Raw genomic sequence first — 27,888 nt, forward strand, 5'->3', positions numbered from 1 at the left:
ACTTCATCGCTACAAAAATAAATAAATAAATAAATAGATAAATCTATTATTGATACATATTTGGGCTGTTTCTCTCATTTTCTTTTCTTTTAGAAACTATGTTGCAGTGAATAATTTTTCACCCAGCTTTGTGCACGTAGGCAAATATTTCTGTGGGATAAAAATCCTATATGTGGAACATTGTGTTGATGAATATGTAATTTTTAAATGTTTAACAGATTGCTAAATTGCTACTAACAAGGACTATTGAATTCCCACTCTGCCAGCGTGGCATGAAGGCCACATATCAATCCAGCATCGTTGTTGTGTTTAACTTTTTTCCAATGTGTAAGAAAATAGTGACATTTCCTTGTTGGGTTAAATTTTTATTTTTGAAGAGCTTAACCATATTTTCACATGTGTAGCAGAGACATTTATATTTATTTTCCTGTGATTTGTGTTCATGACTTTTCCCCAGATTTTCTACTGGATTGTTTGTCTTTTTAAAAAATTTCCTTGCCGGGCCTGGTGGCTCATGCCTGTAATCCCAGCACTTTGGGAGGCCGAGGCAGGCAGATCAAGTGAAGTCAGGAGTTCGAGACCAGACTGACGAACACGGAAAAACCCAGTCTCTGCTAAAAATACAAAATTAGCCAGGCATGGTGGCACATGCCTGTAATCCCAGCTACTCAGGAGGCTGAGGCAGGAGAATCACTTGAATCTGGGAGACACGCCATTGCACTCCAGCCTAGGCAACAAGAGCAAAACTCCATCTCAAAAAAAAAAATGTGTATAAGAGTCCTTAGATATTATGAAAATTAAAATTTCCAGTGTCACATTTCTCACTACTTGTCTTACTCCACACCCACTAGCATGACTATAATAAAAAAGACAGGTAACAAGTGTTGGCAAGCATGTAGAGAAACTGGAACCCTCAAACACTGCTGATGGGAATGCAAAATGGTGTAACTATTTTTGGAAAACCATCTGGCAGTTTCTCGAAAAGTTGAACATACAGTTATTATATGACACAATAATTCTACTTTTAGGTATATGCCCAAGAGATAGAAAAACATATGTCCACATGAAAGTCTGAACAGGAATGATCGTAACAGTATTTATTAAAAACAGCCAAAAAGCCAAAACAGTAGCCAAAATAACCCTACTTCTCATTAATTAATGAGTGGATAAATAAAATATGGTATATGCATACAACAGGTTATTATTTGTAATAAAAATAAATGAAGTAGTGATACAGGCTACAGACAGGAGGAACCTTGGAAACATGCTAAGTGAGAGGAACCAGACACAGGAGATCACACACAGCGATTCCATTTATGTGCAATGCCCAGAAGAGGGACATCTGTGGAGAAAGCACGTTAGTGGCTCCTCCCTAGGGCTGAAAGGGGATGGAGAAATTGGCATATAAAGGCTAAAAAGTTTGAGGTTTCTTTTTAGGGTAACAAAAATGTTGTAAAATTGATTGTGGTTTGGATATAAAATTCTATGAATATACTAAAGTCATTGACTTGTATGCTTAAGTGGGTGAATCCTACAGTGTGTGAATTACCTCTGAATAAATCCATTATAAAACCCCCTCCTCATTATCAGGGAGCCCAGTCATGGTGTAGATGATGGTGGTCCCAGCCACTCCCGGCTTGCACCTCCTGGGACCTTCCTAGCTGGGTCTTTCCTAAAATCCTGATTATCTTGAGTCATGAGCAAAGTAAAATGCTTTCTATGAGGCAGTAGTTCCCAGAGCAACCAGTGCCTGTGGTCCTGATGACCCCACCTTAGACAGAATGTGTTTGGTGATGTGAACATTGACGGGGGGAGGAACTATGCCAAGAGGAGAGGAGGGCTGCCTCCTGTCCCTATGCCATGGGGGCCCGTGCACAGGCCCTGGGACCTCTAAGAGGCCCCACCCCAGCCCTGAAGGAGCCCATGAGAGTTCTGGTTCCCCTGCGGGCTTGTGGGTTCACACCCACCACAGCGCTCAACAAACACTGCCTCCATCCTTTTCCTTTTACCAGGCCCCTTCCCCTGTGGAATGCTCAGCGGAGGACACAGGCATCTCTCGGCTCTGTGTTGTGCAACCTCCCATGGACACTTGTGTTCTGCTCTGGACACAAGATGTGTGGATCAGTGTGGCAGTTGGAGTGAGGCATCGCCACAGGCCAACTGTTTTCAGACAACTGATGTGTGGCCAAGAGAGGAAATGGATTCCTTTTGAGTAGATTGTCTGCTTGAATTCTTGGCTCATTTTGAGCCAAGACGATTGAGGAAATTGTCTTTTTCTGTTGGCTTTTAAAGAGCTGTTTCCATGAAAGGGAATTTAGCCCTTTACCAAATATGTTCTAAATGACTTATTGTGTGTTCCCTTTCCTCTTTGGTCTTTGTGGTGTGTGTGTCCGGTGTGTGTGTTTGTGCACATGTGCACACTATACAAAATGTATAGCCAGATTTATTATTCTTTACTGTTGGCCTCTGTGTGTTGTACCAGCTTAGAAAGGGCTCCCTAGTCAAGCATGCAATTCAGTTTCAAACACTTGAGCCTTTAACCCAGGGATTATCAGGGCCGACTTTCTGTTTGGAATTGGACCTCAGGTCTGATGTACTTTCGGCTGATCTGTATTTTATCTTGCAAAGAGAAATATTAATTTCCAAACTTGTGAGTTCTTGGGAGCTCCCCTACTGTCGCCGAGGCAGGCCCTAAATGCAGAGCAGGATGAAGTTCTGCTCCTCCATGGAACCTGGCTTGAGCAGACAGGTGTCAGGTCCTGAGATCACAAACAGGGTAGAGAACTGTGTCCCAAGTGAGCAGAATCAGGAATGCTTACCTGGGACATGCATCAAGATGGGGGAAGACAGGGCTGATAGGTGGGAGGGATCTGTGCTGGCTCTTCTGGGCTACATTGTTCACTCCACAGAGGTAGCTTAGGCTGGCATGGCAATTGCCAGCTGACATCTTCTACCTGGCGTGTCTGGTGGCAACTCTTGTCAGCTGGTGGCCCCTTAGCTCCTGGCCAGGCGCATTCCTGAATGCCTGTTGGTCCCAAAGTCCTTTAGCCTGGTTCTTTGATGGTTCCTTCTGCTTCTAGGGCCGTGGCATTGCATAATGGGGCTCTGAAAGACATGGCTGCCAAGGTGCTGTCATGTGTACCCACCACAGTCCGGAGGACAGCAGTTTAGAAAGTCAGCAGGTGTGGAACAAAGGTGAGGGACTTCTGCGAACTGGCAGCCCTTGGTGAGCCCATGGCCTTCTGAGGGCCAGTGTCAGAAGCGCCCTTCACTTGAGCAGCATCAGAGGGCCTGGGCTGACCTCACAAAGGGGCCATGAGTGTGACTACCTGGCTGGGGAGTGAAGCCAGAGGGCAGAAGTGCCCTGGAGTGCAGACCCCAGCAGACACTGACCAGGCACAGGAGGATGAAGTGAGTTTGTTGGGGACAGAGAACAGCCAAGGGGCAGCCAGCAGTCAGCTCAAGTCCTCACAAAGAAGGGCAATACCACCCGTGGGCCGGGACAGTCGGCTCGAGGGCCAGCAGCCAGGAACGTGGCGAAGAACTTGGATCTGAGGTGGGCCCATAGTGTAGCTGTGGTGTGCTAGCAAGAGTGGCCTCCAAACCCACCCTGGAAGGTGATCCAGAGACCATAGAGCAGAAAGGCTTCCTTCTCAGAGTGAGCTGCTGGAAGCCCACCAGTGTCAGGTCAGTGTAAAATAAGGAGCGAGAAGAGGGTGGAACAGGTCAATGTGCTTAAAACACAGAGAAATGGGGTGACAGTGAGGAGACCATCTGCCTGGTCCTGGGTCCTCCATGTTCACACCCCCCATCTCTCTCAGCCGCATCAGCTCCCCGCTAATGGTAGGGTTGGGGGACCATGGTGGACATTTGGGCAAGAGTCCTAGAGATGGAAGGTGCTTGTCAGTCACACACACTGGTTTACGGACAGATGCAGGCAGGGCTGCGCCAGCCAGCTGATGAGCCTCCTGCACAGCTGAGGACTTGATTTGCATTTCTAGGGGAGAGCATGTAGGGTGCCAGAATGATGTCACCAGAGGGTGGCCAGATTAAGAACTCATGAATCTTCTGGCTGTGTGTAACTCGTGTATATTTAGTGCCTGATGGATATCAGGTGTCTCTTTGTTTTGCCAACACGTTCTGTGTTCAACTTAGATATACACTACCTCCACATATCTTTCATTAACACAACTTATGATTTCTGCCTACATCTCTATTTGCCCACTCTCTATACACATCTTAACTGGTTTGCCTGTCTTACAAACTACATACTCATTTATATTCTATAGTAGAATTGGATATCCTCAAAAGCAAGTGTACATTCCAAGCGGTTACCTACATATGTGTATCTCTTAGATTGAGATAGGTTACAAGGTAGGGGGAAGGGCAGACCCTGAGTTAAAGAGTGGATGCTTCCATCAAGTATGCTTAAGTGCTCTCTTGACCTCTCCATGAGTCTCATTTTCCTCCTGTATAAAGCAGTTACTCACAAAACAGCCCCATGGGGGACAGCAATGATTACATAAGACACAGGAAGTGCCTATGGAACTCTCTCAACCCTATCCTTCTGAGGTTTCAATGGAGGCTCCATTTCACAGGCATGGTTGATTAACTGGTCATTGATTAACTCAATCTTTGGCCCCTCTTTCCTCCCTGGAGGTGGAGGGTGGGGCTGAAAGGTCCAATCTTCTAATCACACTGCAACCAGCCTCTATCCTGAGGCTATCTGGGATCCCACCAGGATTCACCTCATTAGCATACATTCAGCTGTGGTTAAAAAGGGCATGTTAGAAATAACCAAGATGCTGCTGTGACATCTCAACCACTTAGGCGATTGTAAGGGTTTTAGGTGCTTCCTGCTAGAAACCTGGGGTGAAGACCAAATGTCTATTTCTAATTCTACTACAATATCACCACTGTGTTAACAGAAGTTCCTTCCTTTTAATCAGCAGTGCCAAGAGGAGCTGGGGTGCCAGTATCTGTGTATCTTCAGAGGCAGCAGGGGCCAGCGTGCCACATCTTGCCCCAGTCCTGAAAGGATAGATGGTACTTGGCCTGTGACCCTTGGCTGAGGAGCCATGGTCCGGCTCTGCCAGGCCCTGCTGCTGTTAGTGGCCACTGCGGCCCTTGCATCCAGAAGAGTCCAAGCCTGGGGCTCAACGAAGGTGGTGAGGACATTCCAAGATATCCCTCAAAACTACGTCTATGTGCAGCAGGCACTCTGGTTCGCCATGAAGGAGTATAACAAGGCCAGCAGAGACAAGTTCAGCTTTAGGGTGCTGAAGGTTCTGAAGAGCCAGGAGCAGGTGGGTGGGGTGCTTGCTCCTTGCCCTTTCACTCCCCGCCCTCAGTGTCAACAAACAGAGTCGAACTCAGAATAAAGGGGTTTATTCTGAGCCAAATGTGAGTGACCAAGGCCTGTGATACAGCCCCAGACGGTCTTGAGAACATGTGCCCAAGGTAGTTTATAGTTTAATATTGTACATTTTAGGGGGATAGAAGTTACAGGCACACATCATTCAACACACATAGGTGTACGTTGGTTTGGTTTAGAAAGGTGGGACAACTTGAAGTGGGGCTTCCAGGTCATAGGTGGATTCAAAGATTTTCTGATGGTCAATTGGTTGAAAGAGTTAAGTTGCTACCTTAAGAGCTGGAATCAGCTGGACATGGTGACTCACTCCTGTACTCCCAGCACTTTGGGAGGCCAAGGCAGGCAGATTACCTGAGGTCGGGAATTTGAGACTAGCCTGAACGACATGGAGAAACTTCATCTCTACTAAAAAAGAATACAGAATTAGCTGAGTGTGGAGGTGCATGCCTGTAATCAGAGCTACCTGGGAGGCTGAGGCAGGAAAATCGCTTGAACCAGGGAGGCAGAGTTTGCAGTGAACCGAAATCATGCCATTGCACTCAGCCTAGGCAACAAGAGCAAAACACTGTCTCAAACAAACAAACAAAAACAAACAACAAACAAACAAACAAACCTGGAATCAATAGAAGGGAATGTCTGGGTAAAGATCAGGGGTTGTGGAGACCAAAGTTAATCGTGCAGATGAAGCCTCCAGGTACCAGGCTTCAGAGAGAACAGATGGTAAATGTCTCTTATCAGGCCTTAAAAAGTGCCAAACTTTTAGTTAATTCTCTCCTGGATCAGGAAAAGACCTGGAACAGGAAGGGGATTCTCTACAGAATGCAAATTTACCCCCATAAGAGCTGGCTTTGCAGGGTCATTTCAAAATTCATCAAAGAAATATATTTTGGTAAAATGCTTCTTTCAGGACCTGCTATCTGTCTTGGGATGCTATAGTAAAGTTGGAATTTGGTAACTTATTGCTACAAAGATCTGTTTTGTCAGTCCGAAGACCTCTGTTTTAATGTTAAAGCTGGTCAGTTGTTTCTGAATTCCAAAGGGAGGAGGGTATAATGAGGCATGTCTGACCCTCCTTTCCATCATGGCCTGAACTAGTGTTTCAGTTTTACTTTGGAATGCCCTTGACTGAGAGGGGGTCCATTCAGTCACTTGAGAGGTCTTAGAATTTTATTTTTGGTTTACATCAGTCTGAACAGAGCCCATTATCTGTGGATGGCTACTGAAACTAGGAATGGAAGACACAACTGAGAGATGCTTTTAGCCACAATATATTTATTTTATTTTAGGAGTTTTCGAAGGAAAACAAATTTTATTTCATTCTTTATTATACTGGGATGGAGATGAAACAAAAATATCCATTAAAATCACTTGAAAGTGGTTACAGTCACATCAAAAAGTAGAGATAAGAGCCCAGAAAGCAGCTTGAAGGGAGCAAGTTTGGACCATTTGTGCATCATCAATGTGGGCCATGGCAAAGATGGGTTATGACACATTGAGCGAGTACAGCTGATGCTGGGAAAGGAGCCTGGACAGAAGGGAGGCTCCTCTTTACAGGAAAATGCCATCTCAAAAATGTGAAAGCAGTGGCCTAACTAGAAAATTATGTCATCTTCTAGTTGTATCTTCTCACCACTACCACGGTCATAACTATTTCAGGCAAAGATCATCAGTGAATCCTACAACCACTGGGTGAGAGTGTTTGGCGTGAACCATTGCAGGGATTGCTTATTAGTTACAAGGGGAAAAGACATCCTTCTAATCAGAAAATTGGATAAACACCTTGCTTACCAAATGCTCACCACCAACACTGAGACAAATTGGCATCACATACTTCCTGACACGATGTGCACAGAGGGGATGCCAGCACCTGTATATGGTATTCTTGCCCAGAATGCATACTTTGAATGTAATCAGAGGAGAAATTAGACAAATCCATAAATCCAATATCATGAGAAACAGGGGAAAATGCTGGAAAACTGTTCCCCAACAAAGGAGACCTACGAAGCATGACGGCTAAATGCAGCAGGTGGTCCTGTGTTATCTTGGTGTCAACTAGAGATTCAGTCTGGTTTATGAATTTGAAAAGGAGAGCTTTGTTTCTCTAAAGGGTTGCAGCCTACAGGGTGACCATTCTGACAGGCTGGGAATTCTGACGGAAGCTGGAAAGAGGCACTTTGAGGGGAGAAGCATAAGACAGGAATCTGTGCTGAATGGGTTGGCTAAGTATATATATTTAATAAGCTATAGGAGGAGTCATGAAGATTCATGAAAGAAAAATGTATGCATGCACAGTTGAGCTTCATGCCTCTTCATGGGTTGCATCTTCAAAAAGTGATGCTGTTAGCATTATCCAAAGGTGGATTTTCAGCCCTCTGATGGCAAAAGCTGAAGTAGAGTCACCAAAACCCTCACTGTGCATCCTCCACATGTCAGGCAAAACCAGTCCAGAGATGGTGGCCAGTTTTCAAGAAAGGATGCCTTGTGAAGCTGGTGAGCTGTCACATCAAAATGCAAAGAGGGAAGAGGGACTCTGGTCTTGGCCTCAGATGATTGACTAATGGCCATAAAAGAATGAGTCGTTTATTTCTTGTTTTCCAGTGTTGGTTTCTGCTTACTCCTTAGGAAAGAATACAAATTAAAGGTTAGTGAGGAGGGGGCACACTGAGGTATGTCTGACATCCCATCCCCTCATGGCCGGGAATTCAGTTTTTAATGTTTCTCTGAGGTCCCCTTGGCCTAGAGGGGGTCTGTTCGGTCCATTGGAGATTTAGGGTTTTATTTTTATTTCTCAACAAAAGAAAAGAAAAAAATTATAAAGGATGTTATTGGGACAATTGATGAGATTTTCATCTGGGCTGTATAATAGAATAGAACTTTGTACCTGCGTTAAATTTCCTGAGAGAGGTGATTGTCCTGTGGCTCGGCAGGCACCCAAGGCATCCACGGTGGCACACCGTGAGGGCCCAGGAATGAGATCAGTCTGCTGGAGTCTGGGGAGTGAGAGGGTGGCAGAGGTGGAAGGCGACACCGAGCTTGGGTCATGGCGGTGCTGACATGAAGTGTCACGCAGAGATGCCTCTTTGTGCTCTTCCTTCTCGAGCTCATCTCTCTGCTGCCTTCCCTTTGACCTTTCCTGTTCATGTCTCCAGGCTGCCAGGCCACCTGCCCTACTTTCCTGTTTTCTTATCTGATCAGGAGAGAAGGTTCACTGGGAGGCTGCATGCCCGACAGTGCTGGGACATTAGGCCCCTTATGCGTCTTGCCATGCTCCGTGGGACCTTGGCTCCCTCTGATTCTTTCTGTAGTTCTGGTTATGTTGCTTGTGTTGCTTGAGGAGAGGACACCTATGACCAGGAATGTGCCACCAATGAGCGAAATTAAAACCTTAGAACACAGGCAGCCTGCAGCCTCTCAGGCATGTTTAACACCTGTTCTCAGTAAGTTCCCGCCCCCTCCAGAACTATTCCACTTTCTTGGGTTTCTCTGTATCTAAGCTTTCCTAAATAAAATAGTGTTTTTGCTTTATAGGCAGGTGTTTAATAATACAGTAAACCAAATACCTGGATATCTAAAAAATTATATACCATTTTGTACTGTTTCTTGTTTTTTTTTTTTTTTTCTGTGAATGAATGTTTTATTTTTCAGTTTGCTGTGAGCTTTTGAATGCAGGCAATAATTCAAAAGAATCAGGTAGAAACAGATTCAATAAGAGACTACAACACAAGTATTTAAAATTCTTTGACCTTACAGCTACATACTGCTGCAAAAGAGCACAGAGAGAGATTTTTTTAAATGTATCATCCCCCAAACAACACACAATAAAAGCAAAAAGAAAAATTCTTGGTGACAATTCAGCTTAAACTTAATAATATACACATAGGCTTTATGAAAAGAAAACAGCCATATCTTATTGGGAGATTTAAGTTAAGAATACACAGATTTGTATCAGGGGTTGGCCAAGCGTAGCCTGCTGCAGGCTTTTAAACAGAGTGGTTACAGAGACAGCTTGGCCTGCAAAGCCTACAATCTTTACCATCAGGTCCTTTAGGGAAAAGTTTGTAGATGCTGCTCTTTTCTTTTCTTTTGGATATTTGAAGCAATTTTATTAATTTTTTCTTGACATATTAAATGTTTCTATTTATTTTCAAGGTATACAACATGATGTTTTGCTCTATACATTGTGAAATGACTACTAAAATCAAGCTAATTGACATACCCATCACCTTACATAGTTACCTTTTTTTGTTTGCGTGTGGTAGGAATACTGGAGATCTACTCTTAGAGCAATTTTCAAGCATATGATACACTGTTAATAACTGATGTCATCATGCTGGACTATCTCTTGGTAGACTGAGTTCTGCTGCAGAGTTTGTGCAATGTGAGTGCTGGCGCAAGGAGCATCCCATCCCCAGCAGCCTGGAGCCACACGGCAATGAGAGAATTCCAGTTTACTTGGCACCAGGGCTGGTTGCTTTCCACAGGTGCACTCAGGTCTCATAGCTCATTAAGTTAGAACTACCTTCTTCTACATTACTGAGGAGGAAACAGTCACAGAAAGGTTTAGTAACTTGCCCAGAGCCACACAGCTAGTAAGTAGAAGAGCCGAGATTTAAAGCCAGGCTGAGCCAGGCGTGGTGGCTCACACCTGTAATCTCAGACTTTGAGAGGCTGAGGTGAGAGGATTGCCTGAGCCTGGGATCAGCTTGGGCAGCATGGCGAGACTTCATCTGTAAATTTAAAAAAAAAAAAAAGAAAAAAGAAAAAGAAAATTAGCTGGGTGTGCCTGTAGTCCCAGATACTCCGGAGGCTGAGGCTGGAAGATTGCTTGAGCCCAGGAGTTTGAGGTTGCAGTGAGCTGCAGTTGTGCCACTGCACTCTAGCCTGAGCAATAGAACTACACCCTGTCTCAAAAAAATAAAAGAAAATAAATAAAAATAAACTCAGGCTGCTGTGCTCTTCTTCATCAGCACCTGTCTGAACAATGCCCAGTGGAGCCAAGGTGGTGGGAAAAAGTGCAGCCACAGGGTAGGGGAGGAGAGGGGTCTTCGGATGGCCAGGAGTCAGAGGGGCCTGTCTGTGTAAAGACTGAGGGGCTCCTCAGCAGCCAGGACCCCACCTGCCTCCTATTTCCTGAGCAAGTGTGGGTCAAGATAGGATTAGCGGTTGCTTGGTAGCTGATGAGTATGAATTAGAGCTGTTAGTTTTTTGGGTTTTGGTTTGTTTGTTTGTTGTTTTTTTTTGAGATGGGGTCTCGTTCTTTCCCCCAGGCTGGAGTACAGTGGTGCAATCTTGGCTCACTAGAAGCTCTGCCTCCCAGGTTCACGCCATTCTCCTGCCTCAGCCTCCCGAATAGCTGGGACTACAGGCGCCCGCCACCACCCCCCTACCCCCACTTGGCTAATTTCTTTGAATTGTTTTTAGTAGAGATGGGGTTTCACCGTGTTAGCCAGGATGGTCTCAATCTCCTGACCTTGTGATCCACCCGTCTCGGCCTCCCAAAGTGCTGGGATTGCAGGAGTGAGCCACCATGCCCGGCCTAGAGCTATTAGTTTTTTATTGTAATTTCAACTTAGACCTATGACTCAAATATACAGCAATGGTTTGCAACTAGGGGTGGCTTTTGCTCCTTAAGGGAGTTTTGGCAATGCCTGGAGAGATTATTTTGTTGTTATGACCAGAGGGGGCTGCTCCTGACATCTAGTGATTGGAGGCTCAGGATTCTACTAACCATCCTGCAAGGCACAGGGCAGCCCCCAAACAAAGAGGGATCCAGCCCAAAATATCAATAGCACTGAGGTTAGGAAACTTGATATACAGTCACCAGAAAGTTCTAAGAGTACAACTGAAAGTTGTTTAAAAAATGAAAGCAAACCCTCAATTTCTTGCATTTCCAGTCTGGCTTGTCATTCTTGAGGGCACCACTAAGAGCAGTGTGCTCTGTCCTTCTAGATATTTTCTATGTACTTACATATGCATCTGAAATATTTAAAAGTATATTTTATAGTCATAAAATCATGCTTTCTATGTTATTCTCTACTTCTTTTGCCACTTGAAACATGTCTTAAAAAAGTTACGTAAATACACTTAGATCCACCTCGTAGTTGTATTTCATGAGATGATGTGCCATAATTTTTTTTCGCCCATCTCCTAATGGACCATGAGGTTTGTTAATAGGAAAAGTGAAACAATGAATATTCCTTTGTATGTGTTGCTTTGATATTGTGAGGTTAAAATCAGGTGTTGACTGGATTGAAGGATGCCTGGATGGCTGGTTAAGTCTTGTTTTCGGGTGTGTCTGTGAGGGTGCTGCCAGAAGAGATGGATGTTTCAGTCGGTGGACTGGGAGAGGAAAACCCACCCTCAATGTGGGTGGGCACCAGCCAATCGGCTGCCAGTGAGGCTAGGACAAAGTAGGCCAGGTGGGAGAGGAGGATGGCTTTGCTGGCTGAGGCTTCTGGCTCTTTTCTTCCTGCATTGGATGCTTGCTTCTCCTGTCCTTGGATATCTAACTCCAGGTTCTTCAGCCTTTGGACTCTGGGACTTGCACCAGTGGGTCCCCAGGGCCTGTTGGGCCTTTGGCTGCACTGCCAGCTTTCCTGGTTTTGAGGCTTTTGGACTTGGACTGAGCCACTACTGGCTTCTCTCTGCTTGCAGACAGCCTACTATGGGATTTTTGCCTTGTAATCGTGTCAGCCAATTCTCCCTAGTAAATTCCTTTTATATACAAACTTATTCTATTAGTTCTGTCACTCTGGAGAACCCTGACTAATACCGATAGTATCCTGAATTTGAATTCATTGGTTAAAAAGTACATTTGCAAAATAATGGCAAATTGCCCCTTAAAAGGGCTAAATTACATTAGATTTTTGGCAATGCTGCAGGTCTCAGTACCTCTTGACTCTCATTTTCACCAGCTGTGGTCTCATTTTGTCTTTCAGATGTTTGCCAGTCTGATGGAGGCAAAAATAACATTTTTTAATTCCCCTATAGAGTGAGAAATTGTCTTCCATTGAATTTATCTACAATATATGTTTACTTCTAAGAATTGTTTCCCTTTTTCTTTTGCATTGCTTGTCTTGCTCTTACAGAATCATAGATGTTCTTTATGCACTATTCATATTAAACTATGATTCTCATATATTTCACTCACGTCTGTGTGAAGAGACCACCAAACAGGCTTTGTGTGAGCAACAAGGCTGTTTATTTCACCTGGGTGCAGGCGGGCTGAGTCCGAAAAGAGAGTCAGCAAAGGGAGATAGGGGTGGGGCCATTTTATAAGATTTGGGTAGGTAAAGGAAAATTACAGTCAAAGGGGGGTTGTTCTCTGGCAGGCAGGAATGGGGGTCACAAGGTGCTCAGTGGGGGAGCTTTTTGAGCCAGGGTGAGCCAGGAAAAGGAATTTCACAATTCAGTTAAGGCAAGGACCGGCCATTTTCACTTCTTTTGTGGTGGAATGTCATCAGTTAAGGCAGGAACAGGCCATTTAAATATCACTTCTTTTGTGATTCTTCAGTTACTTCAGGCCATCTGGATGTATACCTGCAGGTCACAGGGCATATGATGGCTTAGCTTGGGCTCAGAGGCCTGACAATATATACTGCAAATATTTTGTGCTTGCCTGTCTGTTGCTTATAGTTTAATTTTGCTTACAGTGTCTGTAAGATTTTTTTTTAAAATACTGACACAATAACATTTATTAGTTCTTCCCATATGTTGTTTGGAGTTTATATCTTGCTTAAGAAGTCCTTTTCCATTCTTGAGTATAACAGTTACAATTGTTATAAATAAAGTTTTGGTGCTGCAAAAGAAATAGCACTTGAATATAAAATTTTCTATTTTTCTTCTCAGCAAGGCAATTTACTTCTATAGAAGGGTGCATCCTCAGAGATGGAGCAATGGTGAGCACACACCTGGACAAGGGAGGAGAAAGAGTTCTTATTCCTGATGCACGTGGGCCCTGCTGCTGTGTTGTTCCCTTATTGGCTAGGGTTAGACCACACAGGCTAAACTAATTCTGATTGGCTAATTTAAAGAGAGTGATGGGATGAGTGGTTTGGCAGGGAAAATGGTCATGGCAGAGAAGGAAATCAGAATGAGTCAGGGTGGAGAATGAGTCAGGGCAGAGAAGGTAATCAGAATGAGTCAGGGTGGAGCAGGTGATTGAAAAAGGTTGTTTTATGAGGAAGTTAAGTTTAAAAGTAGAAGGTAAAGAGTTGAACATACTGGCATATTGATTCTTTGAAGAGAAATTTAGAACTCATATCTAACACGATTCTTCTAAGACATTTATAATTTAAGCTCAGTAATCTATCTTGGAATTATTTTTATTTATGGTGTGGAGTTAAAGTTATCCAGTTAAAGTTACTGGATCTAACTTTAACTTTTTAAAATAGTAAATTTCCGTAACTGTCTCTATAAAAGGTCTCTGTGTTTTGAAAAGCCAGCTCACCATAGACTAAGTATCCAAATATAGTTGAGTCTGTTGCAGGATCATTGTTGATTCTTTTTCCTTGATTATTTTATTTGTTCCTGGGTGGGTATTGTAGAGTTGCTATTGAGTAGGAAAAGTCCTTTATATTATTCTTTTAAAAACCTTTTAAAAATAAGAATTCCCATTTATTCCTTAAAACCTTTTCATTGTGAAACCAACACAAAAACTGAAAAGTTCATAATGCATAGATGTCAAGCAGAATGAATCACTTTAAAATGAACGCTCATGAAATGATTCCCCATATAGTGTGGAGAGAACATCTCAGGCTCCCTGGAGTTATGCATGCCACTCTTCCCTGCTCTGCCCCAGAAGAAGCCTTTACCGTGAACACTGCCTAAGTGTACAGCCCTCAACACCACAGCTTTACCTGCTCCTTGAACTTCATAGGCGTGAGATCCCACATGCTGTGTTATTTTGGTTTGGCTTGTGTCTTTCAATATTATGTTTCTGCATTTCATTCATGTTGTGGCAGGTAGCAATAATATATTCCTTTTGTTTTTTCAAAATCAAGTGTTTTATTTTAAAAAAATTTATTGTATATATCTAAAGTATATAACACGATATTTTCATATACCTGTAGATAATGAAATGGTTACTACAGTTGAGTGAATTAACATATCCATCATTACACATTGTTACCTTTTTATGGGGATCAAGATCCCCAAAATCCACACTTTTAGAAAAATCCCAAATACAATATAGTAATCTTGACTTTGTCCTCATGTTGTACATTAGAACTCCAGACTTGTTTGTTCTACATATCTGTGACTTTTTATCCTTTGACCTATGTCTCCCCATTTCTTCCCTGACCCACTTCACTTTTTATGTTAAGTGAAGTGAAAAACCAGATACAGAAAGAAAAATACTACATGATCTCATTTATGTGTGGAATCTTAAAGAAAAAAAAGTATGTTCGTTCCGACTGCTGCAGAAAATTTCATTATATAAGCACACTACCATGTATTTATCCTGCTATTGTTGATACATATTGGGGTTGTTTTCCGTCTTTGACTGTATGAGTAGTGACACTATGCACACACAGGCATACCTTGTGGATACTGTGCCTTGTGGATTTAGTTCCGTAATACAATCCATCGCATTGTATTCCATGCAATACAGTGAATATCACACTAAAGTGAGTCACACACATAATTTGGATTCCCAGTGCCAATAAAGTTATGTTTACACTATACTGGAGTCTATTAAGTGTACAATAGCACTAAATCTAAAAATATATACCTTAGTTAAAAATACTGTATTGTTAACAATGCAGATGATACCTAAACCTTAGGCCCATTGTAATCTTTTGCTGGTGAGGGATCTTGCCTTGATGTTGGTGGCTGCTGACTGAGCAGGGTGGTGGCTGCTGAAGGTTGAGGGGACTGTGGCAATTTCTTAAAATAAGACAACAGTGAAGTTTGCCACATTGATTGACTTACTCTCATGAAAGCTTTCCTGTAGCATGTGATGGTGTTTGATAACATTTTACCCACAGTAGACTTTTTGAAAAAATTGGAGTCAACCCTCTCAAACCTTGCAGCTGCTTTATCAACTCAGTTTGTGTAATAGTCTAAATCCTTTGTTGTCATTTCAACAATGTTCACAGCACCTTCACCAGAAATCAATTCCATCTCAAGAAACCATTTTCTTTGCTCATCTCTGAGAAACAGCTCCTCATCTATTCACATCTTATTATGAGACAGCAGCAATTCAGTCACATTTTCAGTTCCATTTCTAATTTTAGTCGTCTTGCTATTTCCACCACATCTGCAATTACTTCCTCCACTGAAGTCTTGAGTCCCTCAAAGTCATTCATGATGGTTGGATCACATTCTTCCAAATTTCTGTTAATGTTGATATTTTGAACTCCTCCCATGAATCACACATGTTCTGAATGGCATGTAGAATGGTGAATCCTTTCCAGAAGGTTTTCAACCTACTTTGCCCAGACCCATCAGAGGAATCACTCTTTATGGAAGTTACAGCCTTATGAAATGTTTTCCTTAAATAACAACACTTGAAAGTTGAAATTACTCCTGCAGAATGGATGTTGTATTAGCTGACATGGAAAGAATATAAATCCTTGTATATTTCCACTAGAGCTCTTGGGTGACCAGGTGCATTGTCAATGAGCAGCAATACTTTGAAGGGAATTGTGCATGTGCTTTTTTTTTTTTTTTTTTGAGCATTATGTCTCAGTAGTAGGCTTAATATATTCAGTAAACCGTGTTGTAAACAAAAATGCTTTCATCCAGGATTTGTTGTCTTATCATATGTAAAGTAGATTTAGCATAATTCTTAAGTGCTTTAGGATTTTCAGAATAGTAAATGAACATTGGCTTCAATTTAAAGTCACCAGCTGCATTAGCCTCTAACAAGAGAGTTAACCTGTCGATTGAAGCTTTGAAGACAGACATTGACTTCTCTCTAGCTATGAAAGTACTAGATGGCATCTTCTTCTAACAGAAGCCTGATCGAACTACATTGAAAATCTCTTGTTTGTGTAGCCACCTCCATCAATGATCTTAGCTGCATCTTCGGGATAACTTGCTGTAGCTTCTTCATGAGTACTTTGCCGCTTTACCTTGTATTTTTACGTTATGGAAATGGCTTCTTTTGTTAAACCTCATGAACCAGTCTATGCTAAATTCCAACTTTTCTTCTGCAGCTTCCTCACCTCCCTCAGCCTTCATAGAATTAAAGACAGTTAGGGCCTTGCTCTGGACTAGACTTTTGCTTCAGGGAATGTTGTGGTTAGTGTGATCTTTCATCCAGACCATTAAAACTTTCTCTATATCACCAATCAGGTTGTTTTGCTGTCTTATCATTTATGTGTTCAATAGATTAGCACCTTTAATTTTTTTCAAGAACTCTTTCTTTGCATTCATAGCTTTGTTAACTGTTTGGTGCAACAGTTCTAGCTTTCAGCCTATCTTAGATATCAACATGTCTTCCTCACTAAGCTTAATCATTTCTAGCTTTTCATTTAAAGTGAGATATGTGTGACTCTTCTTTTCACATTACAATGAGGCAACAGTAGGGTTGTTAGTTGGCCTTATTTCAGTATTACTGTGTTTCAGGGAATAGGGAGGCCTAAGGAGAGGAGAGAGATGGGGAATGGCCACTCTGTGGAGCAGTAGGAACACACGTATTTATAGATTTAAGTTCACTGACTTATATGGTCATGGTTCTTGGTGCTCTAAAACAGTTACATAGTAACATCGAAGACTACTGATCACAAATTACCATAATAGATGTAATAATAATGAAAAAGTTTGAAATATTTTGAGACTTGCCAAAATGTGACACAGAGACAGGAAATGTGCACGTGCATGTTGGAAAAATGGTACCGATAGATGCTTGACTCAAGGTTGCCATAAACCTTCAATTTGTAAAGAACACGGTACCTATGAAGCATGATAATTCAAAGTACAATAAAATGAGGTGTGCCTGTATTTGTACATGTGTGTGCCTTTGAAGTTAGGTATACATCCAAAAGTGAAATTGCTGGATCCAAGGGTGTGCACTTCTCTCTCTGACCTCTAACCCAAGATTTAAAGGGCTCATGTGAATAGGTCAGGTCAACCAAGTCAATCTCCCTATTTTAATTCAGCTCTCCCCTAGAGGATAGCCTAATCACAGAAGTAAAATCCATCCTATTCGTAGTCCTAGGGATCCCACAGGGCACACACAATAGGGAGCAGGACTCCTGGGGGCATCTTAGAATTCTGCATACCACACTCCCTTTGTTCAATGCCTAGGGAACTTTTCTAGAATTTCTAAAAAAAATTTTTTTAATATTTTGTCAGTTGTCTCTGATTCTTCTGGGACCAGTTATTGTGTTTAAACTTGATCATTCTCTTTAATATGTTATCTCCCCCAAGTCTTGTAAACCTTATTTTCTTGTTCATTTTTAAATAAAGTCCACTTTTGCCATTGAGCTGCTCCATTTCCCCAAGAGGCTCTCTTTGAACAGAAGGGCTGCTAGGGGCTTTGTGCAGGTAGAATGCCCTCAGAGGCAGAAATTTTGGAGGAATCCACATTTCAGTAAGGTGTGGATACTAAGATTGGCAAAGAATAGGAGACTTTAGAGAGAATCAATACAAATATACACTAAGCAAGTTCTAGTTCAGGGTCATAGTTTTATTTCCTCAATATCTATTGATTAGGTGTGAAGATGCTACAAGCTCTGCTGTTTCCCAAGCTCTAATAAGCAAACCATTAGCTTCCCCAGGAAAATAATTTTTGGGGGGAATTGTTTTCTTGCTTTATTTTGGAGACAGTTACCATTACTTTAAAATTAAGTACTATGATGAGAGACAGAGAGACAGAGATATCAAGGTAAGAAAACTTCCAAATTACCCCAAAACTTCTGGACAGAAAAGAGTTGAAGAGGGGGAAGGCAAAAAAGACATTCTTGGCCTTGAGTAGTCAATGACATGTTTATTTACCAGAGATGACAATTGATATTATATATTCTTTAATGATATATGATTTTTACATTACTCATTGACAGGTAACAGATAGTTTGGAGTACTATATTGAGGTCAAAATTGCCCGAACAATTTGCAAGAAAATTTCAGAAGATGAAAACTGTGCATTTCAAGAGAATCCCAAAATGCAAAAGGTATGTAGCTGAGACAAGGAGAACCCCTTGCACTGGTAAGATTTGTGTACCAGATCATATTCAGGACTGTGGATGACCAGGTTCTAGACACAGAGCATCATTTCTATTATCTGTTGCTGATGCCAACCTTCCCTTCCCGAATGTTATGGGATCTTTGGGGTGTTGCTTTTCTGGCTGGAAACCTCTATGGCTGGTGGCACCTTTGCCCAAGTTCTTGTCCTGTTTCTGGAAAGAATGAGGTACACAGACAAGCGGAGGGTGAGCAAGATGAAGAGGAGCTTCACTGAGTGTTAGAACAGCTCAGAGGAAACCCCGTGGTGGGTAGCTCCTCTCTGTAGGCAGTTCATCCAGAGTGTTCAGCTCTCAGCAGAGAGGGTAGCTCCTCTCTGCAGCTGGTCATCTGGTAGTCTTCCCAGATCTCAGCAGAGAGAACAGCTCCTTTCTGCAGCTGGTTGTCTGTCCTCTGCTCTCTCTGAGTCTGGGGGTTTCTGTGGTCTTCAGAGGGGGAAGTGTGTGCTGATTGGTCTGTGGTCAGCCATGGGTGGGCCCAGCAATAAGTACAAGTTCCCCCTCTGGTCTGCAGGACTGGCAGCCCAGCCCAGAGGCCTCAGGCCCTCCCCAGCCTGAAGGTGGGGCTTCGCCTGGGACCCACCCCCTTCTGCCCAGGAGCCTGTCTGCCTTCCACCACCCTTCAGGGCCCAGGCTGTTCATACCAAGGGGTGCCCGCAGGCCAGTGCTGAGCTGTCCTCAGCACCCCCCTCGGCCTCCCTCCGTGCTTCTCGGTGCCCAAAGACTGGAGGGGGACGAAGCAAGAGGGGGCCAGAGTATTACAGCTGCCCTGAGCATGCGTGCACCCGACTGGATTGCGACAACTCCGGGGTTCTGCCCCAGCCTTGCTCCATGATCAGAGCAGGCGCCAGGAGCGGGGAGAGGCCAGGCAGTGTAAGCAGGCATCCCAAGCCTGTGGGGGGCAGGGAGAACTTCCCAGGCCCTCAAGAGCACAGAGATGCCCAGGTCTACCCCTGGACCTGGGCAGCTGCAGCTGAATCCAGGGCCTCCTGCCTCCCACAACTCAGAAGCTGCGTGGCTCCTGCTTATCCTGGAGTCCTGGGCCCACTTTCCTGCTGCAGCCTGCGTCTTGGCAGTGGCCACTCTCCATGTGCCGCTGCTGCCATCACCACCAACACACCAACACTCACCCACGCGTGCGCGCGCACACACACACACAGTTAGTGGCTTAAAGTAAAACGGACTCATTATTTCTCACTATTCTGCAACCTGTGCTGTGTTCTATTGGGGCAGGAATATTCTAGATAGCTACTTTACTCATGTGTCTGGCACCTCCACTAGGATGGCTGAAACAATGGGGGGGCTGGCTAGGCATCCTTCTCATACTGCTCAGGGACTTGCCATGGGGCAAACTTGTAGAGTGATCAGTCATCCTGGTTTGTCAAAGACTGTAGGCTTTCCTGGGATGTAGGCCTTTCAGTACTAAAACCAGGGAAATTTTGGCAAACCAAGATGTGTTGGTCATCCTATACTTGGACATTCTCACAACGTGGTGCTTCCAAGGGAGTCAAAATTCTTAATTAGCTCCTAAGAGGAAGAAGCAGAAGCTGCCATCAGAACTGATAGAGAAGAAAGTGATGGCCGCCATCTTGGTGCACTGTCAACTCCGGCACCCTTTGCTGAGGGGTCCTGACCCAGTAGAAGGTACAGCATGACCTTCCTCCACTGCAGTCCTTGAAAGACCATTCCTCTCCTGCTGGGATTCCACAAGCCTGTGATTGCTTTGAAGCAGAGGATGTTGGAAGCAATGCTTCTTGGCTGATTCTGATACCAGTGGGCTAGGGGAGGTCTCCAAATGCCAGCGGGACCTTGACCTTGGATGGTGCCCGGGCTCTTGACACCTTCATGAGAAGGAATTCAAGGATAAGTTTGAAAATAGTGAAAATACAGAGATTTGTTGCAAAGCAAAAAGAACACACTCAAGATGTGGGGAGTGTGGGTATGTACTTGAGAGAGAGAGTCATGTGCAAGAGGGTTTGGTGCTCCTACCTTTATGGGTTTCTTTAACCAAAGTCTGGAATATTCATGAAAATTCCTGGAAAAAGGTGGAGATTTCTTGGACCGGTGTGCCACCCATTTTTACACCAAATATGGGTGTTCCCAGAGCTCCATGGTGCTGATGGGTGTGTATTTAGTATGTTAATGAGCACATAATGAAGTCCTAGGTGAAACTTAGGTCAAATCCAGTGCCATGTTGGGTCCAGTCAGTCTTAGCCAGCTTGGTCCACACCCTGGTTTTCAGGGTATCATCAGCCCCTAGCTTCTGCAGCTATTTCAACAGTTTCCTTTTGCTAGTCATGCAAAACTGCTGCCTAGAATGTTCTATTCTCCTGCAACCACCCTGTAGTATTCCTGTCTCAATTCCACTAGTCCAGCTGCTGCATGGAAGTCCTACAAGGCTCTGGAACAGTCCCAAGACTCCAGCCCAATGGCCCTGCCTGCTCCCCATAGTCTCAGAGGTCCAGGCTGCTGCTGCTTCAGGCCAAGATGGGGGACAGCCCCAGCCAGGCCAGGCTGTTTTCAGATGGAGACTGTCACAAAGGCAAGTTCATCACAGAGGAGACAGGCTTAATAAAAAAGTCCCTTACTCTCCTCGTAGTTGACTAAACAGGGATACATTTCAGATTTAAATTTGATATTTTAAAATGTATATAAATATTTTCTAAAAGTATATTCTCATAAAAATATATGGGATAACAGTGAGGTCATGCCCCTTGGACTCCTGGATGATGCCCCAATTCTGCCCCCTGCCAAGGAGTTTCCACTGGGATCATTTGTGTGGACAGCTTTAAGATAATTTTGCTATAAACTTACAAAAATGACACAGTCTTTTTTCTCTTTCTCTTTTTATTTAAATAACTGCTGATGTGTGTTTTTTGATATAACTTCCTTTTTTTTTTACATTTGTCTTGGTAATCTTCTTATTGAAATTATTTCCAAATTTTTTCTTTCATAAATGAAACTGCATTGAAAACCCTTATATATGCATATTTCTGTGCCCTGTGTATTTTTTCATCTATTTACTAAATACCCGAAGCAGGCACAAGACACGGACAGGTGGAAATAGTGGCAGATAAGTGATTGGCAAAAACTGCTCAGACATAATGCCAATTAAAAATATCCTCATATTTAGGCCAGGCATGGTGGCTTATGCCTGTAATCCCAGCACTTTGGGAGGCCAAGGTGGGCGGATCACCTGAGGTCAGGAGTTCAAGACCAGCCTGGTCAACAGGCTGAAACCCTGTCTCTACTAAAAATACAAAAATTAGCTGTGCATAGTGGCATATGACTGTAGTCTCAGCTACTCAGGAGGCTGAGGCAGAAGAATCTCTTGAACCTGGGAAGCAGATGTTATAGTGAGCCAAGATCATGCCACTGCACTCCAGCCTGGGCCACAGAGCGAGACTCCATCTCAAAAAAAAAAAAAAAAAAAATTCCTCGTATTTTAATGAAGAGCAGACATCATAGCAGAATGCCAAGTGCAAGCAGATGGCTAAATCTAGAGAGTGAATTCTTATAAAAGATTATAAATAATTTTAAATTAAGTAATATTTCAAAAATTCAAGGAAGTACTAAGAATGATATATCAAATGCCCATCTGCCTACCACACAAATTTTACAACTATTATCATTTTATTACATTAATTTTAGATATCTATTTTTTAAAATTTATTTTTATTTATTTTTAAAAATAAATTTTATCGGGTATATTTAAAATATATCAGATGGTATTATGTGATTCATACAGATAGTAAAGTTACTATAGTGAAGTAAAATAACATATCTATAATCTCACATAATTTTGCATTTTGTGACATGAACAACTAAATCTAGTCATCTAGCAGAAATTCCAAATATAGTATAATTTAATTAACTCATGATGTACATTAAACCTCATCCTATATCTGCTAATTTGTAGCTTCTAGCCTACATCTCCCAACCCCCTACAACCCGCTCTGCGGGTAACCATTACTTTATCCTCTCTCTGTATATTTGGCTTTCTCTTTTTTTTTTTTTCAGATTCTACGTGTAAGTGTGAACATGCAATATATTTCTTTCCGTGTCTGGCTTGTTTCACTTAGTACAACGTCCTCAAGATTCATCCATGTGGCCAATGACAGGATCCCCTTCTTCTTTAAGGCTGAATAATATTTCATTGTGTGTGTGTACTGCATCTTCTTTATCCATCCGTTGATGGGCACTTAGGTTGTTTCCACATGCTGGGTATTGTGAATAGTGTTGCAACGAACACAGGAGTGCAGATATCTTTATGAGGTGATGATTTTATTTCCAGAGGGATTGCTGAGTCATATGGTAATTCTATTTTTAATTTCTTCAGGAACCTCCACACAGTTTTTCATAATGGCTGCGCCAGTTTACCTTCCCAGAAACAGTGTACAAGGGCTATCTTCTCTCCACACCTTCACCAACATTCATTATCTCTTGACTTTTTGGTAATAGCCATCCTAATGGGTATTATTATTTATTTTAAAAAGTAAAATGTTACACATCTATTATGCTCCCCCCTCAAAGATAACCACTTTTCTATCATTGGTGGGTAACATTTCTACCTATGTTTAAAAACTTTTGCCTATGTAAAAGAATTTTGTGTGCTTTTCAAAATTTACATAAATTTTGGAATTTCTGTTTTGTTTTGTTTTTTATTTATAGGACTTGCTTTTTAATATCCTTCTTTTTGGGAGCAATAAGGCAGCTCCTGTTGGGGCCACAGCCTTAGATGGAGGAACACAGCCAACCTGCTGTGACTCCCTGACCTCACCCTCCTCCTGCTTCCCACTTTTCTGATTTTATCCTTCCTTGGCCAAACTCAACTGGAAGCCAGAAGGGGCCCACTGACACTGTCCATGGTGGTCATAGAACAAGGGTGCCCACTGGCATGGTCCAGAGAAGTCAGAGGATAAGGATGTCCATTGGAGCAACCCACAGAGGTCAGAGGGCAAATGTGCCCATTGGAGCAGCCCGTGGAGGTCAGAGGGTAACGGTGCACATTGGTGTAGTCTGTGGAGGACAGAGGGTAAGGGTGCCATTGGAGCAGCCCATAGAGGTCAGAAGGTGAGGGGCCCACCGGTGTAGTCCATGGAGGTCAGAGGGTAAAGGTGCCAATTGGAGCTGCCCATGGAGGTCAGAGGGTAAGGGTGCCCACTGGAGCTGCCCAGGGAGGTAAGAGGGCAAGGGTGCCCATGGGAGTTGCCCATGGAGGTCAGAGGGCAAGGGTGCCCATTGGAGCAGCCCATGGAGGTCAGAGGGCAAGGGTGCTCATTGGAGCAGCCCATGGAGGTGAGAGGGCAAGGGTGCCCACTGGAGCAGCCCATGGAGGTCAGTCTTCCAAGACAAGCCAGGTAGAGATAGGAGGAGTGCAGACCTCGGGGGACAAATAGAGAAAATTTAGCACAGGGGCAGGGGTGGAGATGTGAGAGCCATATGAGTCCATTATTAGTCTGTTGAGATACCTCAAATGAGAGATGATGTTGGTTAGGTTGGGGAGGTGCTCAGATTCTGGGTCTATGAAAGTTTGTTTAGAATTTGCTGATTGATTAGCCATGGAGCGTGAGAGGAGGAAAATCAGGATGGCTTTGGGTTTGAGAGGTTGGGAGGTGGTTTGCTGTCTTTGTTTTCTCTTATGATTGCATCCTCTATCTTGAGTACATGGCACTCAATAAACTTTTTTCCACTTGCCCACATCTATTTATCATGTGGAGATTTTTATCTGTCTCTGTCCTTGCATGGGGTCCTTTCCTGTTTCATAAAGCTCTTATAGGTTGGACTTTCTCTGTTTTCTTGGTTTATTTATTGGTATTTAGAGAGGAAGAAAGTGTGGATATCTGGGATCCTTGGAAAATAAATTTTAAAACAATATTAAATAGTTATTGGCCTGATTCAATATAAAAAATTTGGAAATTTTCAAAAATATTAAGCTTTTTCAAATCATCTGTTAATAACCTTATGTAAATCTTACCACTGTAAATATATTGGTATGTATTTTAGTTTAAAAATATTTTATGTTTATATTTTTTGTAATTGAGACCCTGATGAATACTGTTTCATGATCTAGATTTTTATTTAATAATAAAACCTAAGCATTTCCAAAACTGTAAAATTATTAGAGAGCATCATGTAATGCAACCATTTGATATTATTTTATGATGCTTCCATATATTATTTAGCCAATTCCTGAGAATTGATTAAGATTTTCCCTAATTTTTAGCTACTATGGACAGGGCTATAATGAATAGTCTTATTTCTATATGTGTGTATGTCTGATTTTTGTTTCCTTCTAGGCAAGGTTCTCAGAAATGGAATTAGTCATCCAATATTTTTTCACCTCTTAAAAATTTTAATATACATTGCTAAAATATCCTCTAGGGTTGATCTTGATAATTGGGTTATTCAGGTCCTCTGTTTCCTGATTGTTTTCTGTCTACCTTGGCTGGTCCGGAAGTTAAGCAATTACTTAGTCACCTCTGTGGCAAACCTGATGCCCACTCTCTCTCTTTGCACCACTGGCACACACAGGCTCCCTCGTCCCTGGATTCCTCCTCCCGCCCAGGTGCAGAAGCCTGGACTCAGTTCTGCAAGGCACTGTCTGGGTTGCTGGTGGCGTGTCCTATTTTCTCCCCAAAACTGTTCCTACACCTTTATATCTTACACAACTTCTTCTCTACTTGATGCTATCATTCAAGTTTACACTGACTTCATAGAAGTATTCTTACTTTATATTTTTATTCTAAATGAAGATTTTAGGAGAGAGGAGGGAAACAGTGTTCTCATTCCCATGCATGGATCCTGAAACCCACATGTTCTGCAGGACTCTGGGATGAGAGCTACTTGTTTCCTTCCAGCCCTACAGCTGCAAGCTTTCCTCCTTGATTGCTGGCCCATTTTTATTTCCCCAAGGGGTGCAGGACCTGGTAATATTCTTGCAATGTTGCATTCCCTGGGTAGGACTGTCTGTGCAGCATGGGGTCTCTGTAGGCTACAGGGAGTCCATGTGGCTGGATGAGAGTCAGGGCTGGAGATGGGGATTTTCCAATAATAACCCGTCCTTGGGCTCTGATCCTTGCTCTCCTGGAGTGAATAAAGCCACACCCATGATGGCTCAGATCACAAGAGGTGAACTGATGAGGACTCCTCTGGTGAGGGGGCTGGATCCTCTGTTTTCTGATGAGGCGTGGCTGACTCAGACAGATTAGCCCTGCTGAATCTAACTCCTGCCTGGAAATAGGAACTTCTGCTTTTGTTTCCTTCTTTTTAAAATAGAAACTGACTATTCTTTTTGTCTCTTTCAGGTGGTTTTTTGTACTTTTATTGTTGCATCTAAACCATGGAAATTTGAACTCACCATGCTGAAGAAACAATGCAAAGATATGTAGTTATCTTCTAGCGTGTTCTGCCACACTCATTTCCATTTTAAAGAAGAAGCAAAGACACTTGCAAGAACTAGAACAACACAGTTAACCCATTAACTTCATTTGTTTGGCCTTTTTGCATTTTTGTGTGTTCTTCATGGGCTGATGTTGAAAATCCATGATGTGTTTTGACAGCATTGCATAGCCTATTCTTGCTGGATACTTCCCCTACTAGCTGGGATAATCTGCTGCAATAAATGGAAGTGGTTTCTACACCTCACCCAACTCTGAGTACAAATTACTTTTCATGGACAAATCTTTCTAGATAACCAGAGGACCCAGCCCTCAATTGCTTCAAGCATGCTGGCACTCTCTGTAAGGCTCTGAGAGTCTGGCTGCCTTGAGAGTTTCCATCCATGGATTTCTACGGAAATCTCCCTTCCCAGGACTTTTTGGAAGACACAGCCCGTTAGCTTAGAAACAGTTAGTTTTAACCAGATCCAACCAGAGAGACAGCTGGGCCATTTAGAGATTTTCATTGGTTTTGAATTGAAGCAGAAAAGTTAATGATGCAGGGAGAGAAGACTACATTCATGTGTGTGTGTGTGTATGCACACGTGTGCATGTCTGTGCATAAGTGTGTGCTCACAGTTAGATGTATCAGTTAATGCTGTATGACAAGTCACCTGGTCACTTAACAGCTCGAGCAATTGATTTATATGTCTCATGGTGTCTGTGAGTCAGGCATCTCTGGATGGCCAGACTGGGCAGCTCTGGTTGTCACGTCTCATTGGGTTACACTCTGATATTGATTGTGCTGCCATTATTTAAAGGTTTGATGGACTCTGGAGAATCCTTTCCAAGGTAGCTCACTCCCATGGCTGCAGGTTGATAATGGTTATTGACTGAGGTCTCTGTTCTCCACGTGGCTTCTCCACAAGACTGTACGTCAGCTTGGTATCCTGGATGACTTGCTCCAGACACAGTGTTCCCAGAGACCAAGATGGAAGCCACTGTATCCTTTGTAAACTAGACTCAACCCAGAACAGCCCTGGCTCAGTGTGGACTACACAACGACATAAAGATAGAGATTAGGGTCACTGGAGGCCATCTGGGAGGCCAGCCACTACAGTGTGTACACATGTGTGCATGTGTGCGCATGCATGTGTATGGGGAGTGGACTGAGGTGATACCATGACCGTAAAGAGGCACTTTTGAAATCCTGATGCTTAGACAGCAGCACCAATGTGCAGGCTGGGGCAAGGAGACAATATTGTGTAATAGCCAGTAGTAATACAGGGTCAGATTCTAACTTAGACACATGACGGAAGGATGGTGATGCTCAGAGGCCACCTGCATGACAGCTGTTCTTGAGGGCTCTTCTCTGACAGGGCTGACTGCAACCTTCTGAGCCTCTCTGCCTAATGGCTTTCTCTGCCAATGAAGGGCAGGCTGGAGTGCCAGTGGGTAATACCCTTGAGAGGAGCCCTCAGCCAATGATAGAAGTTGGAGGATAAACATCCTGGCCTTTTATCCCCTGGGATATAACGCCAAGTTGTGTCTACCCAGTCACTGAGGAGTGTCCTGCAAGACTGAGCCCTAGCTATCCATATTGCTAATCTCACTATCCGTGCTGCTTCTGCCCCTTACTATTTCCACTTTTCAACTGCCTTTCTGGAATCATTTATAAATAAGCCACTTGTACTTGAATTTTTTGTCTCCAAGTCAGCTTCTGGAGGAGCCAACTTGATAGTGGAACCCAGATCTACTGTAAATGGCACCCTGAGACCCCCAGGGGCTTACCTGGCTGAGATCAGAAATCAGGATACCCTTTACCTTGACAATGGAAAAACCAAATTCTGCCAAAATATTTAAAGAGGTTTATTCTGAGCCATATGAGTGACCAAGAAAGGGAAACACAGTCTCAAGAGGTCCTGAGAAAGTGTGGCTGAGGTGGTCC

General features: G+C 43.1%; 1 protein-coding gene and 1 long non-coding RNA gene across 5 annotated transcripts in view; one reads left to right on the forward strand and one right to left on the reverse strand.

The window, feature by feature from the left end:
• Positions 1–3,281, reverse strand: part of LOC129394859 (uncharacterized) — a 41,031-nt gene extending 37,750 nt beyond the window's left edge. Inside the window, exon 1 of the long non-coding RNA XR_008622245.1 lies at positions 2,820–3,281. This is a non-coding gene — a long non-coding RNA (uncharacterized LOC129394859). The remainder of the gene's footprint in view (positions 1–2,819) is intronic.
• Positions 562–26,213, forward strand: LOC100995491 (cystatin-13-like). Of its 4 annotated transcripts, none has more exons than XM_003829368.5 (4): positions 562–3,687; positions 4,953–5,306; positions 18,382–18,492; positions 25,869–26,213. In XM_003829368.5, the coding sequence occupies exons 2-4, from the start codon at positions 5,079–5,081 to the stop codon at positions 25,950–25,952; spliced, it is 423 nt and encodes a 140-aa protein (XP_003829416.2). In that variant the 5' UTR covers positions 562–3,687; positions 4,953–5,078; the 3' UTR covers positions 25,953–26,213. The 4 variants fall into 4 exon arrangements, with proteins under 4 accessions (XP_003829416.2, XP_008952980.2, XP_008952981.2 ...); XM_008954732.4 differs by having other exon boundaries at positions 3,316–3,687; positions 4,950–5,306; XM_008954733.4 differs by having other exon boundaries at positions 3,316–3,556.
• Positions 26,214–27,888: the final 1,675 nt, after the last annotated feature.

This window comes from Pan paniscus, chromosome 21 (assembly GCF_029289425.2).
Source record: "Pan paniscus chromosome 21, NHGRI_mPanPan1-v2.0_pri, whole genome shotgun sequence".
NCBI classification, from domain to species: domain Eukaryota; kingdom Metazoa; phylum Chordata; class Mammalia; order Primates; family Hominidae; genus Pan; species Pan paniscus.